The 18201-nt window shown below is 41.0% G+C and overlaps 1 protein-coding gene across 4 annotated transcripts in view; it reads right to left on the bottom strand.

Annotated features, from left to right (window-relative positions):
* Positions 1-1555: 1555 nt before the first annotated feature.
* lrrc45 (leucine rich repeat containing 45) overlaps positions 1556-18201 on the bottom strand; it is a 52486-nt gene continuing 35840 nt past the window's right edge. For 3 of the 4 annotated variants that reach the window (XM_069518088.1, XM_069518085.1, XM_069518086.1), the window contains 4 exons: positions 15933-16025; positions 10222-10395; positions 3745-3892; positions 1556-3576 (listed from right to left, as the gene is read on the bottom strand). In XM_069518088.1, the coding sequence (XP_069374189.1) occupies positions 3377-3576; positions 3745-3892; positions 10222-10395; positions 15933-16025 (615 nt within the window). In that variant the 3' untranslated portion in view covers positions 1556-3376. The remainder of the gene's footprint in view (positions 3577-3744; positions 3893-10221; positions 10396-15932; positions 16026-18201) is intronic. The other variant, XM_069518087.1, reaches the window with a different exon arrangement.

The raw sequence follows: 18201 nt of genomic DNA, 5'->3' as shown, positions 1-18201 counted from the left end.
CTGTCTGATCATCTGTTTACATATCTTGACTGAGTTCTATTTAGTGAAGCCACTGAACTCAGCTTTTACAATTAGTTACTGCAAACAAATCATAGATGGACAGACAGACATTATGGAAGTATCTTTAATGCCCCCACTTACTCACAGTAAACACAGCAAGGGATCCCCTTTTTAATGGACTTTATACAAGGCGAGGTGGAGAAAGTCCACAGAAACTGCGGAGCCTCTCACTCAGCGTTAAAGGAGAAGTTCGTTTTTTATTCAACCTGGTCCTTATTTCCAGCATATGGTATGTAGATCTACTCACCCATAAAGGTTTGGAGTAACTTGGAGTCCTTCTGACGCTTTTAGATCCACACGCGATTGGCATTTATCCATACAACGCAAGTGACTGGGGCATTCACAATACAGCCTCTAAATAACGCATTATCTGTAGCGAAACTCTTTATTTACTATGATTCGCCATCACTAGTCCCCTGTGAGTCCAAGTTGCTTTGTTTACATTTGGGGCTTTCACTGGGGTTTGTTGATTAAACAGGAAGACAACTCGCTCTTGGTTCGCTAAGCTAACGCTAGCTCCGAGGCTGCTCGTTATCCCACTGAAGTTAGCTAGCCTTTAACCGGGTGAATACGCCCAAGCACCAGGACACAGCTGCTTTGAAAAATACTGTACTGTAAAGCACCTGATAAGTATTCTGCCATGTTGCGGAAAACTATCAGCAGCAAACTCCATGTAAATCAACACAGCTGATCGTCAGCTGTCCTGCGGCTGCGTGCCTCGGTGACGTCACCCCAGTGAAAGGGATGTAAACAAAGCAACTTGGACTCACAGGGGACTAGTGCTGGCGATTCATAGTAAATAAAGAGTTTCGCTGCAGATAATGCGTTATTTAGAGGCTGAATTGTGAATGCCCCAGTCACTTGCGTTGTATGGATATATGCTAATCGCATGTGGATCTAAAAGCGTCAGAAGGACTCCAAGTTACTCCAAACCTTTATGGGTGAGTAGATCTACATACCATATGCTGGACATAAGGACTAGGTTGAAAAAAAACGAACTTCTCCTTTAAGCTCAACCTAGGGGAAACCTGAGCATAACATAAGATTTTTTTCATTTTCATCTGCGTTTACACATGCGCCTCCTCCAGAGCATCTGCAGAGATCAGATCATGTCGGAAAACAGCATAGGTAATGGGCTGGACTTAAAGAACTGGACTGTTCATCAATTTTTTTAAACATACTGAAAAAACTACAATGCCTCCATACTGCTCATGTCGTGTCATCCATGAAAAAAACACGGGCAGTATGGAGGCATTTTATGGGTTTTTTGCATTGGTTTTTTTGTTGTTGTCTATTTACATTTGAAAAATTGATCACCAATTACTTCAATTGTATTGGATTTGGCTGCAACAATGTTTACCCCTGAGTCTATTTACATTTGAAAAATTGATCACCAATTACTTCAATTGTATTGGATTTGGCTGCAACAATGTTTACCCCTGAGTTTACATACAGTTGTGTTCAAAATAATAGCGTGTGTGAGTACAGCTCAAAATCCTTATAATAGCTTTTATTTCCATACACACAAATGCATTGGGAACAATGCACATTCTATTCCAAATCAAAACATGAAGAAACATTTATCAAATTTGTTATTACTTTACAGAAAGTGAAGAAAAAGGAATACTAGGCTGTTGAAAAAAATAGCTGTGGATTTTTCTTTAAAAACTCAAACATTTACTGTACAAACTGAAAAATGCTTGAAGATTTAGCTTTCCTGTCAATCACTGAACTAATATTTAGTTGTATAACCACTGTTTCTGAGAAATGCTTCACATCTGTGTTGCATGGAGTCAACCAACTTCTGGCACCTGTGAATAGGTATTCCAGCCCAGGACGATTGGACTACATTCCACAATTCCTCTGCATTTGTTGGTTTCGCTTCAGAAACAGCATTTTTAATGTCACTCCACAAGTTTTGTATTGGATTAAGGTCCGGGGATTGGGCTGGCCACTCTATAAAGTTAATCTTGTTGGTCTGGAACCAAGATGCTGCTTGCTTACTGGTGTGTTTGGGGTCATTGTCTTATTGAAACACCCATTTCAAGGACATCTCGACATCTCCTCCTCAGCATAAGGCAACATGACCTTTTCAAGTATTTTTATGTATTCAAACTGATCCATGATCCCTGGTATGTGATAAATAGACCTGTCATATCATGATGCTTGCACCACCATGCTTCACTGTCTTGTACTGTCGTGTACTGTGGCTTGAATTCAGTGTTTGGGGATCATCTGACAAACTGTCTGCGGCCCCTAGACCCAAAAAGAACAATCTTGCTTTCATCAGTCCAAAAAATGTTGCGCCATTTCCCTTTAGGCCAGTCACTGTGTTCTTTGGAAAATTGTAACCTCTTCAGCACATTTTTCAACAATGGAACTTTGTGGAGGCTTCTTGCCGATAGCTTGGCTTCACATAGGCATCTTCTAATTGTTACAGTACTTACAGGTAACTTTAGACCTTTTTGATCATCCTGGAGCTGATCATTGGCTGAGTCTTTGCCATTTTGGCTATTCTTCGATCCATTTGAATGGTAGTTTTGCGTTTTCTTCCACATCTTTCTGATTTTGGTTGCCATTTTAAAGCATTTGAGATCATTTTAGCTGAGCAGCCTATAATTTTCTGCACTTCTTTATACTTTTTAATCAAAGTACACTGTTCTTCTGAACAATGGCTGGACCAACCCAGTTTACTCCAATTTTCAGAGAGAAATGCACTATAACCAGCATGTACAACATTTGCTGCCTTCGTCCTTAAATGAGACTACCTATTTGACACCTGTTTTTTCACAGAATGAATGACCTCACTCATTGAACTCCACACTACTATTATTTTGAACACACCCCTTTAAATTAATGATTGAATTACACAGAATCAGCAGCCTGCATGTCATGACTGTTGGGTCTGTTGGTTTTCTATTACTCTACTACACCTACTAGTAAATTATTTGCCATGTGGAAATATAATTTCTACCAAAAACAGTGATCCATCGATATAGTGGTGAGTAGATAATGAATTAATTTTCATTTTTCAGTGAACTATCCCTTTAAGGATGGAGGCTATTAGTGGAATGTAGCAATAACAGTTCAATCTTAAGAATTGATGAGGCGCAAAACAGGACACAAAAGTTTCACCAGTTATAAGTAAGACTATTAAAGACCTTAATTTCTTGGCTGTATATGTACATTTTGTTGTGGACAAGTCCCACTGAGCAGCGCCTTAACTCATGTATCATCACTATTAAAACATTGCAAATTCAGGGCATCATCCCAGTGAGGGCTTAGAGAACACAGTTGAGGTATTGAGTTATGTGTGTCATTTCTTGGAGCTGCTGCAGTGTCTCAGAGTCGAGCCCTGAACGTAGGTGAGGATGGCACTCTGCAGGTAGCTTGCTCTGTTTGTCTCGTCCTCCCTGATCCTCCGGATATCTGCCTCCTTCAACCGCAGCTTCTCCAATATGGAAGACATCTCACTGTCTTTGTCAAGGAGCACCTCTCTGTGGTTACTGCTTAAAACTGCAGGACAGCAGGAAACCGATATATATATATATATAAAGTATAACATTTAAAACAAATCAGTTGCATAGTCGAATGATTTACACTACAGCTTGACCCTTTGTTTCAGTTTTCACATCTGTAAAGTTTGCTTTCATTATGTTTGCAAAAAGTAAAAAAAGACTGTACCTTTAATCTCTCTCTCCAAAGCACAGATCTTCTCTTTGAGTCCTCTATGTACTGTCCTCTCTGCCTGCAAATGTCCAATTTGCTCCTGCAGCTCCACCCTGACCTGGCTCACCTCAGCCACCTTCTCCTGGTCCTTACCTGCCAGCTCCTGCAACAACACCCAACCCGTTTAACACCCAAAGCATGTTGAAGCTAACAGAAAACCCCTTTATATGTCAATTCTGGAGGCATATGTAATGGGAATTTTTACATTTGTGAATGTTTAATTGCATTAGCAGACATGTATGTGGAGGACTTACCAAATGGTTCACCAAATTGTTAATCTAAAAGGGTTAACTTTAAGGTTTACGATGTTGGCTTAAGAGACTTGAGTTTTATGGCTTCTCATGGTATCTCTGATTGGGATCTCACACCTGGGGTCTGAAAGGGGGGGGTCATCCACAGAACATGTAAACAAATGGACAGGATGTCTCCTCCACTGAGTGAAACTACAGGAGGGTAATAAATACCTTTGCATGCTTAGTGGGAGGGGGCTGAGAGTCATAAGAACACAGATTCTCCTATGTTCTTTGCTCATTTGTGCATGTCATTCAGGTGATGTGTACTGATGAGTCCATCTGCAGATGCTGAATTAAACTTTCAGAAAGAAGTGTTTGACTTTGTGCTTGTTTCACAGAAATTGCCACCACACATATCAGGTGGACAAGACCATGGTACAGTAGCCATTAGTGTTAGCTGGGGTTAATCCTAGCATGGTTAAGAGAATGGTTTGTCTTCTTCAAGATACAGAAGATAATATTGTTAATAATTACTGGTTTGCTCCCCCCTGTACATTCTATTGTATTTTTCAAGACACCTAAGTGTTTTATATGTATTAGTATCATTAAGTAGTGTGGGAAATCTGGTATGAAGTTGTGGGTCAATGCTGCAGTGGTTAAGTTCCCTCACATTAACCACCCATTTCATATGTTTCATCTTGCATGGAATCTTTTCTTTTTCCTTCGGGTAGCTTCTTGTCCTGGGTTCTGTTCATACACAGCTCATGTCTGTTCACACCTGGCATCAGAATCTGTCTGAATATGTGTCTCCAGTGACCACTTGTGATCGTGTCTCACTGCCCTGCTCTATATGCAAATAATCACTTAATTTTCTTCTGTTCACAAAGACCAAATGTATTGTTATGATAGGTCTACATGTTGTGAGAGCGAAGAATGTGGCCACAGTGATCGTATCTCAAATGTTTCCTCAATGCATCATGGGTGTATTCACACCTGGGGCCTCTTTTATATAATAGTGCTTATAGGATTCATACTATAAGTGTACGTGTGCACAAAGGCCGAAAATGACGTCCTCAAAGAAAAGATTCAAATTTATAAAACTGTGCACATTCACACCTGAAGGCCATGTTCCCTTTGTAAATCCAACTCTCCCTGGAAACGTGCGTATGTGGATCTGCCTCAAAGTCGCCCACAATCAACCATAAATGGTCAATGCAAAGCACCTCATGAATAAAAAACTTTCCTGCTGACAAATGGGTTTCTCTGGTGAATCTGGCATCACGTGATAGGGAAGAAGCACAACTTTCTGACACAGACATCAAGGTGTTTCTGAGTGAGGTAAAGGTGAAGAAAGATAGAGGGAGTACAGGGAGTCCAGTATTATGTGTTTCACGGAAACGTGGCTTCACGAGCAGATACCGGACTCCAACGTTCCCGGCTTCCAGACGGTTCGAGCCGACAGAGACACCACCACGACCGGCAAGAAGAAAGGGGGGGGTCTCGCCGTGCTCGTGAACAACAGATGGTGTCACCCCGGGTACGTCACCGTTAAACAGCGTGTATGCAACCCGGACATCGAGCTCATCGCAGTCGGACTTTGTCCATATTATTTGCCGAGGGAGTTTACCAGTGTTTTTGCCATCACTGTTTATATTCCTCCATCTGGGAATGCAGAAGCAGCGTGTGACGTCATCCACACTGTGACTGCAGGATTACAGACACAACACCCCGGGGCCTTCATCGTCATCACAGGTGACTTTAACTATGCTTCCCTCTCATCCACACTCCCAACATTCTTCCAGTTTGTAAAATGTGCCACCCGTGACATTAAGACTTTGGACCTGCTGTATGCAAATGTTAAGGATGCATACAGCTCCACTGCCCTGCCACCACTGGGCAGGTCAGACCACAACCTAGTCCTGCTCTCACCATCATACAAGCCTGTGGTTCAGCAGCACCCAGTCAAAGTGAGGACAGTGAGGAAATGGACTCCTCAGGCCATGGATACACTGCGTGGAGCGCTGGAGGCCACAGACTGGGATGCTCTGTATGAGCCACATGGTGAGGACATTGATGGCATGACTGACTGTTTCTCTGAGTACATTGAGTTCTGCATAGACAACACCATCCCCACTAAAGAGGTCCGCTGTTACCCAAATAACAAACCGTGGGTAACAAGCGACCTGAAGGCCCTTCTCAATGAGAAGAAGAGGGCCTTTAGATCACGGGACAGAGCAGAACTCAAACGGGTACAAAGGGAGCTAAAGCGCAGCATCAGGGAGAGCAAGGACAACTTCAGAAGAAAACTGGAGCACAAACTGGAGGACAACAATAGAAGAGACGTCTGAGTGGGATGAAGGAGATCACCGGCTTCCAGAGGAGAGGTGAGGGAGCAGCTGGGAATGAACGACGTGCGAACGAGCTGAACATTCTTCAATAGGTTCAACTCCAACCCCCCCACCCTCCACTGCCTCTACTGCTTCTCTGAGCAACAACCCCCCACCTCCCCCCATCACCCTCTGCCCCACACCACAACCGTCACCATCTCCCCCACCCCTCCGCTGGCTTTCACCACAGACTTTTTCACACCTCCCACCCCCAGGACATCCTCACATCATGCACAGCCCCCCACCACCACCACCTTCCGCAACACACACCTCTTTGCACCACCCTCAAACCCAGCACTGACATCCCCTACCCCCCAGTCTGGACTACACATCAAAGCCAGCCAGGTGAGAAGAGAGCTGGAGAGGCTCAAACCGAGGAAAGCTGCTGGACTGGACCACATCAGCCCTCGTGTGCTGAAGGCATGTTCCAGCCAGCTCTGTGGAGTTCTCCAGCACCTCTTCAACCTGAGCATACACCTTCAGAGAGTGCCAGTGCTCTGGAAAACATCCTGCCTGGTCCCAGTGACAAAAAAAGGACGTCCTGCTGCACTGGAGGACTACAGGACGGTGGCACTGACCTCTCACATCATGAAGGTCATGGAGAGACTGGTATTGGCACACCTCAGACCGCTGGTGTGCCCATCACAAGACCCCCTGCAGTTTGCATATCAGCCCCATGTTGGGGTTGATGATGCAATCATCTACCTGATGCAGAAGGCCTACTCCTCCCTGGACAGACCCAACACCTCAGTCCGGATCATGTTTTTTCGATTTCTCCAGCGCCTTCAACACCATCCAGCCCAGACTGCTGAAGGCCAAACTGGAGGTCACGCAGGTGAGTGCTCCCCTCATCACTTGGGTCGATGACTATCTGACGGGCAGACCGCAGTTTGTGAGATTACAGAACTGTGTGTCTGATCGTCTGATCAGTAACATCGGGGCCCCCCAGGGAACTGTACTGTCCCCCTTCCTCTTCACCACATACACTGCTGACTTTAAGCACTGCACTGAGTTGTGTCATCTGCAGAAGTTCTCTGATGACACGGCCATTGTGGGGTGTGTTGAGGGCTGGAGGGAGGCTGAGTACAGGGACCTGGTCGACCGCTTTGTGAAGTGGTGTGGGGAGAACCGCCTGCAGCTCAACGTGGCGAAGACGAAGGAGATGGTGGTGGATTTCAGGAGGAACAAGCCCCTGCCCTCTCCTGTCTGTATCGGTGGGATGGATGTGGAGGTGGTACCTGCATACAAATACCTGGGTATCACACTGGACAATAAACTGGACTGGTACACCAACACAGAGGCCGTCTACAAGAAAGGCCTGAGACGGCTTTACTTCCTGAGGAGGCTTGGGTCCTTCAATGTCTGCAACAAGATGCTGCAGATGTTCTATCAGTCTGTTGTGGCGAGCACCATCTTCTTTGCTGTGGTGTCCTGGGGTGCGGGCATCAAGACAAAGGACGCCAACAGACTGAACAAAATCATCAGGAAAGCTGAGTCTGTGGTTGGCTCTAAGCTTGTTACCCTGGAGGAGGTGGTGGAGAACAGGATGCTGGCAAAACTGCTGGCAATCATGGACAATCCCTCTCACCCCCTCCACAAAACACTGGACAAACTAAAGAGCAGCTTCAGCCACAGGCTCATTCAACCCTGCTGCTCTAAGGAACGATACAGGAAATCGTTCCTCCCAACCGCAATAAGACTCTATAACTCATCGACCTCTGTCAGAGCCACCATCACAGAACTGCACTAAATGTACCTGTCACCTTTGCACCATGTACCCTGTACTACACTCTGCCCCATATACTGGAACATTTACTCCTGTGATATGTGTTAATTTAAACCATTTTCATATTACAGATCATTTTATACAATAATATTGTCTTTTTGCACACTCTGTCTACATATTCTTACACTCATAGTATATTATATTATCTATTGTATAGTCAAGTACTTATATTTATACCCTACTATATACTATATATTATATCATATTATATCATACTCTGTATATTCTCTGTATATTCTTCGTATATATAAGTCTATATACACATATTTATACATGTGTACATGTTATTATTATTATATTATTATTACTACTACTATTACTATTATTATTATTATATATACTGTTGCTGCCATTATTACTATATACTGCTATTATATTGGTATAATTACTATCTATATAAATATATATTATGTTATATTATATACTATATATATATATATATACTGTACTACTATTTTTATATACTGTCTAACAATAACATTACCATCATATCATCAGTACTATTACCATCATATTGCCACTGCACGTTATCTTATCTACCTATTCATCTTGTGTTTCTGTTTTTATTCTTTCTACCTCAATATTTTATTTTATTCTTTTGTATTGTATTTTATTGTATTCAAATATACCAGCTGCTATGACGACTTAATTTCCCTCCGAGGATGAATAAAGTAATCTATCTATCTATCTATCTATCTAGATTGTTTGTTGGCCACAGCAGTAATATCACTTCTAATAAAAGAAAATGTGTTGCTGATACGGTTAATGCAGTGAGTGAGTGAATATGAGAAAACAGTGCCTGAAATATAAAAAAGGTCAGATTTTCATAATGTGAGAGGATTTGTATTGCCTGTGCATATTTAATCATCCAAAACTGCAGGATTGTTACATTTAAAGATAGCTGCAATATCTCCAATCTATAAAATTTAACAGCAAAGGTTAAAATGATATAGTATTATTCGTATCAAACATGCTGACAATTCGTTTCCAAATAACCCTACTATACGCGTAATCCTCTATCAGTGCCAATGCATCCATCACGCAGCATTATGCATGAGGATCACTGCAGTATTTATGTTTACAGCAATCAGACCAGTTACTTGGCACATCAGAGAAATGGCGTACGCACAGAATAGGTCTGAAAATCTGAAAAATAGCTGGGTCTCCCGAACTGTCCTCCACCAGATGTACAGTTGCCCTTGATTAATCTTTTCCTGGAAAATCATGATATGGGAGTCTTTAAGTACCTTAAGCCTGGAGCACAAAGGATTTTCAACTGTTGATCTATTTAAAAAAACGTAGGAGATCACAGACATATTTAACCAATTTCGAATCCTATAATCATCAGAACACACACACTAGATGATTTGGCCTGAACGTAAGACCATACACTTGCCATTTGTAGGAAACAATCTCAAAGTGGCGATCCCAGAGACTTGAAATCTAACAGAAACGTGCTTGATTCTGATGAGGTGCAGAACAGTGAACAAAAAAAAAAGTTTCACCAATTATATATTGGACTATTTCAAACCTTCATTTCTTGGGTGTATTAGCACATTTTGTTGTGTCAAATCACACTGACCAGCACCAGTTATTTTCCAATATAACCACAGTTAATGATTTGTAAATTCAGGAAATTGTGATTTTTTTTATTCAGCGGACTCTCCTGATCTGAGCAGGTTCCCACTGAAGGCTTAGAGGACACAGCTGAGGTGTTGACTTCTGTGGGCTCTGCAACATCCATCTCTCATTGGTTATTGAGGGTTTCTAGCTATTGCAGATAATCACTCTGTGTACTTCAATCTGACTGAATAAATGTTGAACAACAGTTATTTTTACTAAAATTACTGCAACAAAGAAAAGGGAAAGTGAGCCTTGAGTGCCTGAGTGGCCACTGAGAGAGATGGAGGAGACATGCTACCAAGTGAAATGGTCTCTCCTGCTGCAATGTGAAGTTACATTTTCATTAAGGTGCATGTCAGACAGGGCATGTTCTTATTGTAACAGGAATATCATGGTTCCTCACCTGCTGGAGCTCCTCTATCCTGCGCCGCAGTCCATCCACCTCGATGCTCTGTTGGCTGGTCTTGGCCTGCAGCTCAGAGATGGTTTGCTTCTGCTGGGAGCAGTGGAGCTGGACCTCCTGCAGGGAGGAATGCACAGAGCGATGCTTCTCTTGTAGGGATGCCACATGTTCCTGCTGCTCAGCGGAAATAAGAAGAAAAAAGTTGATGGAGATAATTAAATCTGAAATATCTGGAAAATTAACTAATCACAATTGCACACATCACAACTTCTTGTAGACATAGATTTTCAAAATAAAAGCCCCCAGATGGTGATAGGAAATTGCCAGAAAGCCTGAAGGAGGCTGGATTTTCAAACTAAAAGCACCCATGTGGTAAAAATCCCCCGGATAGTTACAGGATGTTACCAGGAAACCCGAAAGAAGGCTGGCACAGTCTCTCTCTCTCTGTCTGTCCCTCTCTTTCAAATTGGCACAGTCTCTCCCTCTGTCTCTGTCTTTCCCTCGCTTTCAAATTGGCACAGTCTCTCTCTCTAAACAACCTGGATCATGCAGTTTTATAAATGTCTTTCTAGGCACACATTCAATATTTCTTGGGAGGAATTCCGTAAAAAAGTTTCTCCCGATACTCCTCCTGCACATACACAAGGGTCGTGAAAAAACTTGAGAAAATGACAGCGAATGGTGTAATATGACTTTTCTAAGACTACGAAAATGGGGGTAAAGGTCTCTTGGACAAAAGAACTAGAGTGAGAACCGGTCTGACTCTAAAACCAATGTTCTTAAACTGCTCTCAAAACCACAAATGGAGGTTGTCAAACATGATTTTTAGCTCAAAACGTAGGAACTTGTTGGCTTTGTAGAAATGTCAGTATAAAATCTATCAGACATAAACTTTTGTCTCTAGGAGCTCTTACCACCCTCCCAGTGGTCTGATTTTCTCTCCATTTGATCTAATATTAATTTTAAAGGGAAATTCCCCCCAAAGTCACACTTCCTAACTCTTAAATTTCACAGATAGGACTTATAGTTTTTGAACAAGAGCTATTTGTTCAGGAACTGCACCAGAGCATAGATCTGTCCCTTCCCAAGAACAGGTTGGTCTCGTTAGCACCTTACATACACAGAGCGTAAGGTGCATTTGGTAGCTCAGTGGTTAGATCACTTGGACAGTGAATCAGAGGTATTGGGTTCAAGACCATGTGAAGGTAGAACTTTAATTTTGCTTTTTACCAATGCAGCTACTTAGGAACATAACATTACATATCATTTCAAACTATAACCCCCCAGATAGTTACAGGAAGTTACCAGGAAACCCGAAATGAACATATTAAACACATTAGTATCCTCATCCTTCTTGACCTCTCTGCTGCTTTCGTCACCAAATACGCCTTCTTCCACCATAAAAAAATATTTCCAGACTCCAGCCCTCACTTCGTGATTTTGCGGCAGAAACCCTCACCCATGCCTTTATCACCTTCTGCTTCAATTACTGCAATGAAGTCCTGTTCGGTCTACCTGACAACATCTTGAAACGACTCCAATATGTACAGAACTCCGCTGCCAGAGTTCTAACTCGCACTAAGCCCTGGCAGCACATCACCCAACCCTCATTTGCCTCCACTGGCTCCCTATATAGGCCCGCATTAATTACAAACTACTCCTTTTCACTTATAAATCCCTCCATGCCCACTGTATTTAACCAACCTCATCCAACCCTACACTACGCTCCGATGGCTACAATCATCAAACTCAGGTTTGCTCACCATCCCCACCACCAAACTCCAAACTTTTGGAGACAGAGCCTTCAGTGTCGCAGCCCCCACCCTCTGGAACTGTCTCCCTGCCAAAATATGCAATGCTGAATCTGTCAAAATCTTTAAAAAAACTCCTCAAGCACCACCTCTTCACTCAGGTCTTTGGCCTCAGTTAATGCTCCACCCTGCTGCTAAATTTGATCATGTTTTGTATTATAACTATTTTTTCTTTCTCTTCTGTCTTGTCCTCACAAACTTATGTCAAGCGTCCTTGGGTCCCGTGAAAGGCACTATATAAATTTCAGCCATTATTATTATTATTATTAAAAGGAGGCTGGATTTTCACAATAAAACCCCCCAGATGGTGAGAGGATGTTAAAAGGAACCAGAAAGTAACCTGGATTTTCAAAATGAACCCCCCTGGATGGCGATAAGACCTTACTAGGGAAGCCTGAAGGAGGCTTGATTTTCAAAATAAAGGTCCTGGAAGGTAATAAGCTCCTACCAGGAAGCCTGAAGAAGGCTGGATTTTCAAACTAAAAGTCCTGGATGGTGATAGGAACTTGCCAGGAAGCCTGAAGGAGTCTGGATTTTCAAAATAAAAGTCCTTGATTGTAAAAACACCTTACCAGGAAGCCTGAAGGAGGATGGATTTCAAAATTAAATCCCCTGATGCTGATTAGACCTTATCAGGAAGCCTGATGGAGGCTGGATTTTCAACCTAAAAGCAGCCAGATAGTAAAAATCCCAGGTAGTTACAGGATGTTACCAGGAAACCATAAAGGAGGCTGGCACAGTTTCTCGCTCTCTCAAACTGAAAAAGTCTCTCGTTGTCTCTCTCTTTCTCTCTCTCTCTCTCGCCAACCTGGATCATGTCATATCATGCAGATTTTATAAATGACTCTCTCGAGCTGGGATCAAGCACTAGGCACACATTCAAAATTTCTTGTGATGAATTTTCTAATTCCCTGCATAAGATTTAGATTACACAACATTATATTTCATTTAGACCAGGGGGCGCCAGAGTTCTTCAGGGGGATGCGATTGTGGTGATGTGAGGTGTTAAAGATAGAAAATGTGATGTGTTAAAAAAAGTACAGATGTTTGAAATGTGTAAAAATGTGTTCAACAAACATTTTTTAAATATGAATGGAACATTAAGTATAGCAACAGCAAAAGAGGGGGGGGGGGGGGGGGGTAACTCTCCCACACTTTGAAAACCCCTGATTTTGAATTTGAGTTTTTATTCTTTTGCTTTACATCTACATTGTTACACTTCCTGACAGACCACTTAAAATATGAGGACATTCGAGGAAATGTTTTAGAAATAAATGTACTTTACACACATACACACACACACACACACACACACACAGACACACACACACACACACATATATACTGTATATATACACACACATGTTTATGTCCTTTTTGTAGTTAATATCCTGTTCAATTAATACCATCTATAATTTTATTACTTTGTTTGTTATGGTAGTTATGGTCATGTGTGCCTATAAAACTTTTTTATTTTTTATTTATTTATTGACTTCATCATAAAACCAGTTTTCTTTTATGTTGATGAGTGCTCACTTATTCCTTACATTCACCTCACGACCCACAGAGGGCAGTAATAAACACATGCTACCTACCAGGAGTGCCAAAGTGGCGTTAGTGTCCATAAAAGCTAAACAGCAGCACTTGTGTGCTAACATTAGCATTAGTGTGCAGCCTGCAACAGGCTGTTCTCTTTCTCTTGTGTAACAGGGGTGTTTTCTCTAAAACTACAGTATAGCCTAAAGTAAATATCTGAGACTAGTATTCAGCATAGAGGTCTAAAATAGTACAGGACTCTATGCACCCTGCCAAGCTCCTCTTAATAACTCTCCCCTCAGGGAAAACACTCGATCAAAACTAAGACTTTCTGTTTCCTTAACAGCACTAATCGGCCCTCACTGCAAGGGACACCTAGCCACTCAACAAAATCAGGGCTGCTTGATGTCCTGGCTCCCAAATGGTGGAAAGAGATCCTCATCGACATATGGACTGCAAAAAATCGACATCTTCTGCCGCAGGCTAAAGACATCTCTTCCGACTGCACCTTGGTTAAGAGAATAATGTCTAATAACAATCGTGAACTCTGGTGTTTATATAAAAAAAGATTTTTAAAAGTTAGTTGCACTTATACAGTAGCATATTGCACTTACATGCAGCACTTGTAGTTTGGCTTTTTTTAAAGCTAATTGTACTGACATGATTCTTGCTGTTCTGTGTTTGTACCCTCATGATTAAATGCACTTATTGTAAGTCGCTTTGGATAAAAGTGTCAGGTAAATTATATGTAATGTAATCTGAGCTGGAGCAGTGCATTACTGGAAACAAAGCACTGCAGGTTAACCCTGAGCTGAGCATCTGTGGATACTTGGCCTGACAGGACCCACATCGGTGCATGGTGCGCACACAGACCTGCACTGCACTATCAGACCTGGGTTGCATCTCCTGAGCTATCTCTTGTCTCATAATATAAGTAAACTTGGTTTTCAGAATTAAAAGGCTACACTTAGAGGGAACATTTTAACTAAAAGGTGTAGCAGTAAAACCGTGGAACATGTGACACACATTTATTTAGTTATGTTTGATTTTTTTTTCTGTAAAAGGCATACAAAGATTATTATTAGAATTTTCTTGAATGCATATTGGCTGACTCAAATCAGGATTAATTTATTTAATTCACCGTGTTTTTCCTCAGGGGCCAATTGACTCATCTCACATCTAAGACTACTATAACTATGGCATTTCATTAACATTTGCAGTAATGTTACACTGAATTTTTGAAGCCACCCAGCATATCACCCACCCGCCCTAGTTAGACAAATAGATAAACAAAACAAGAAAAAACAAATGGACCGCAGATTTGCAGACACACCTGACAGGACATGACAAGCATCATGCATCCTGACAGATTTACAGACAAACAGGTTGACAAGACAGGACATGACAAATCCACGTATTTATGACACATTTGAAGGTACAGTGTGTAGATTTTAATGATATCTAGTGTTGACATTGTATGTTGCAGCTGAATACCCCTTACCTCACCCTCCCCTTCCAAAAGTGAAAAATAACCTGGTGTAGCCTTTAATTGTCATAAAAAGTCAAAAGGTGTTAAGTTTGTCAAGTCTGGACTAATGTAAAAAACATGGCAGCCTCCGAAGAGAGGGTTCCCTCGATGTAAATATAAAGTATTTAAATATAAAGGGCCTTTTCTGGGGTAAAGAAAACTACAATTCATACAATTTAGATGAAATCAACTAGTGAAAACATCCTGAGGATTATTCTACATTAAATATCTGCCAATAGTTCCCTTTCACCTAAATCTTACACACTGGACCTGTAATATGTAAACACCAGTGTGTAAAAGATGGGTGCATTTTTTGTGACTAAATATTCTCATCTTCAACATGTTAATGTGTTTTTTATATGCACTGAAACTTATCTGTCTTTTTTCAAGATAAATGTGACAAAATATTAAGGTTATTTAAGTGTTATTCTACAACTGATTTTACACAAGCATTTCAGTTGTCAAGTGTGCATAAAGTGTGCTCCTCAGTGTGCGTAGATTCTGTTCTTACATAAAAACAAATCCCAGATAAGAAAACAGTCAGACTTAAGTAAGTGGGTTTTCATAAGAAAATTTTTCTTAAGAAAGGTTGGTGAATGAGGCCCAGTGTCTCCTTGAGGACGTTAGTTGAATAAACTTGCAGTTCTGAGTGACACTGCAAGGAACAAGTGGGGCAACCATGGTAAATGAAAAAAAAACAAAACAACAAAAAATATATATAAATAAAGCCAGATAAAACTTACATTTAGAGGCACAAAAATTGAGAGACCTCACAGTTGGTGCATTTTTTGAGGTATAACAGATGACTGATCAAAAATGCAGATTTTATAACCCACCTCTTCCAAACGCACTTGAGCTCGCATTCTTCCCAACTCGTCCTTTGCCTGGGCCCTCTCTGTCACACACACTGCTTTAGCTTTACTCAGCTCCTACAGTAAATACACGTTACATTTTCACATCAGATGGCATGTCAGCATACACTTATACATGTTTATTTAACTGTGTCCACCAACTGTGACTCTCTACTAACTGAACAGATATATATATATAAGAATCCAACACCCCGACAATAAGGTGTTCCCATGCTCTACATTGATGTTCAGCATGACCTGCAAAGTTGGAAAAAATAGCTTGCAAAGGGATGCCAACATGTGATTGGCACTACTCCTGATTAGCAAACTGACAGGCGAGGTTTAGTCTGACTTGTGTGACGATTAGTCAGGTTTAATAGGTTTCACGATAGCCGCGGTTTGATAAGGTCATGATTTCAAAACCGTAAGAATTGTAAAAACTATGATATCTAACTTATGGTGTGCCGCGATGTGAAATCTCTCGCAAGTCCTGTTTTCTGACCCCCCTTCCTATTAACCATTATAAATGTTGCCTGGAATTTAATTCAACTGTACTGAAAGGTAATAGTATGATAAGGACATGAAGAATGTGGCTGAACCCAGGACATGTTTAGTTTTTCAGAACTAAATATGTCACTCCCATAACAGTACAACTTCTGTTGCTGACCCTTCAAAATAAAACTCCCACACAGATAAATAGATAAACATTACACTATAAAAACTAACTGGATAAAGTTGATGATAATAATATTTTAGTTCATAAACTATATTATTAGCTATCTATTAGCTATATATTGCTTGTTGTGAGTCTTTTTCCTTCTATAGTATCAATAATATATCGTAGAATATCGTGAAACCATGATATTTCCTCTGACAATAATCGGGGTACCAAAATATAAAAAAAAATTAAAAAACACTATGACACTAACTGTGACCTAGCTTTTGGCACAGCATATGACCTTTCTGAAAAATCTAACTTCACCATTCATAATCATGACTTGAAAGTTGATGTGAGCTATTTACAAGTTGGACACTAATAATCACAATAACCCTGTCTCTACATTAATGCAGCATAACAAATAACTACAATCCGTTATTAGTTACTAGTGCAGTGCCAGTTCTTAACATGCCTGTTTGGAATGTGCTGTTTGCTTTGCCTGTAGTAATGCTCTGAGGCCTCATTTATAAGTGCTATAATGCTTGTGTTTCTACTGGTTCGGTTCTATCGGTCAATCTAATACTGGACTCAGTTCAGCACAAGGATCCAAGGTCACAGATCTATACAATCTCTATGAACTGATCACTGAACCTTTGCTTCCTCCTCATCCTTTCATTTGTGTGCATCCATCACGCATTATGCACGAGTGTCCTCGCAGTATTTACATATTTACAGTCATCACCAATTACTTCAAACATCAGGGGACAATATTTGGAAATAGAAATTTGAAAGTGAATAGTTTTTATTTATTTTTGTGAGAGATCTCTAGTGCACTCTGTTGCGCCTGATGGCACAGAAATGTTCAGAGCAACGATTTTACACACACTCGTCCTTGATATATGCACAGTGTTACAGGATTTTATTAAAAACTATTAATGACTCTGCTTTGCAACTCCGCTGTTTATTATTATCTGAATAAATTTGGTGTAAGTTGTTTTAAATATTTTTCAATTGAAGGTTCTTATCGAACAAGATATATCGTGAAAGCACAAATAAGTTGTTGGTTTTAATGATCATGATGAAGTGAATCAATAATATGCTTCAGTTCACCTCCTCAAGTCTTCATCATCATTTCCTGTCTCCAAAATGTCCATACGCATGGGTCAGAGATGGCGTTGTGAAGTCTGCACATTCACCCATTAAGTTTGTTTTTATAAATCCCAACATTTGTGTGAGAAGTGGCGTATGCATGTGTCAGGCCCCATTTTGTGTGTATGCAATGGTCAGAAATAAGGCCCCTGGAAAATACATGAGAAGGATTCCTTGTCATTAACGAGTCCTCCTCAAACAGGTTTACAATATACCGTCACATTTTATTGTTTGCATGATGGACGTTGTGTGCATAGCTTTTTTTAAACCAAGGATCACATTTTAGGTTGATATTTGAACAGTCCAATTGAGTCAAACGGACTGATGGTGAGAGAGAGTTCCTGAATCATGGTGCACAGCAACTGAAGACTCTGGCACCCACAGTGGTGAGTTTGAATGCAGGGACATATGGTGAAAATAAAAATTATCATAATGATCTGGTGGCGA

Source organism: Paralichthys olivaceus, chromosome 21 (genome assembly GCF_024713975.1).
Source record: "Paralichthys olivaceus isolate ysfri-2021 chromosome 21, ASM2471397v2, whole genome shotgun sequence".
NCBI classification, from domain to species: domain Eukaryota; kingdom Metazoa; phylum Chordata; class Actinopteri; order Pleuronectiformes; family Paralichthyidae; genus Paralichthys; species Paralichthys olivaceus.
The sequence above is the reverse complement of the archived record's forward strand: the minus strand, read 5'-3'. Positions and strand labels throughout refer to the sequence as shown.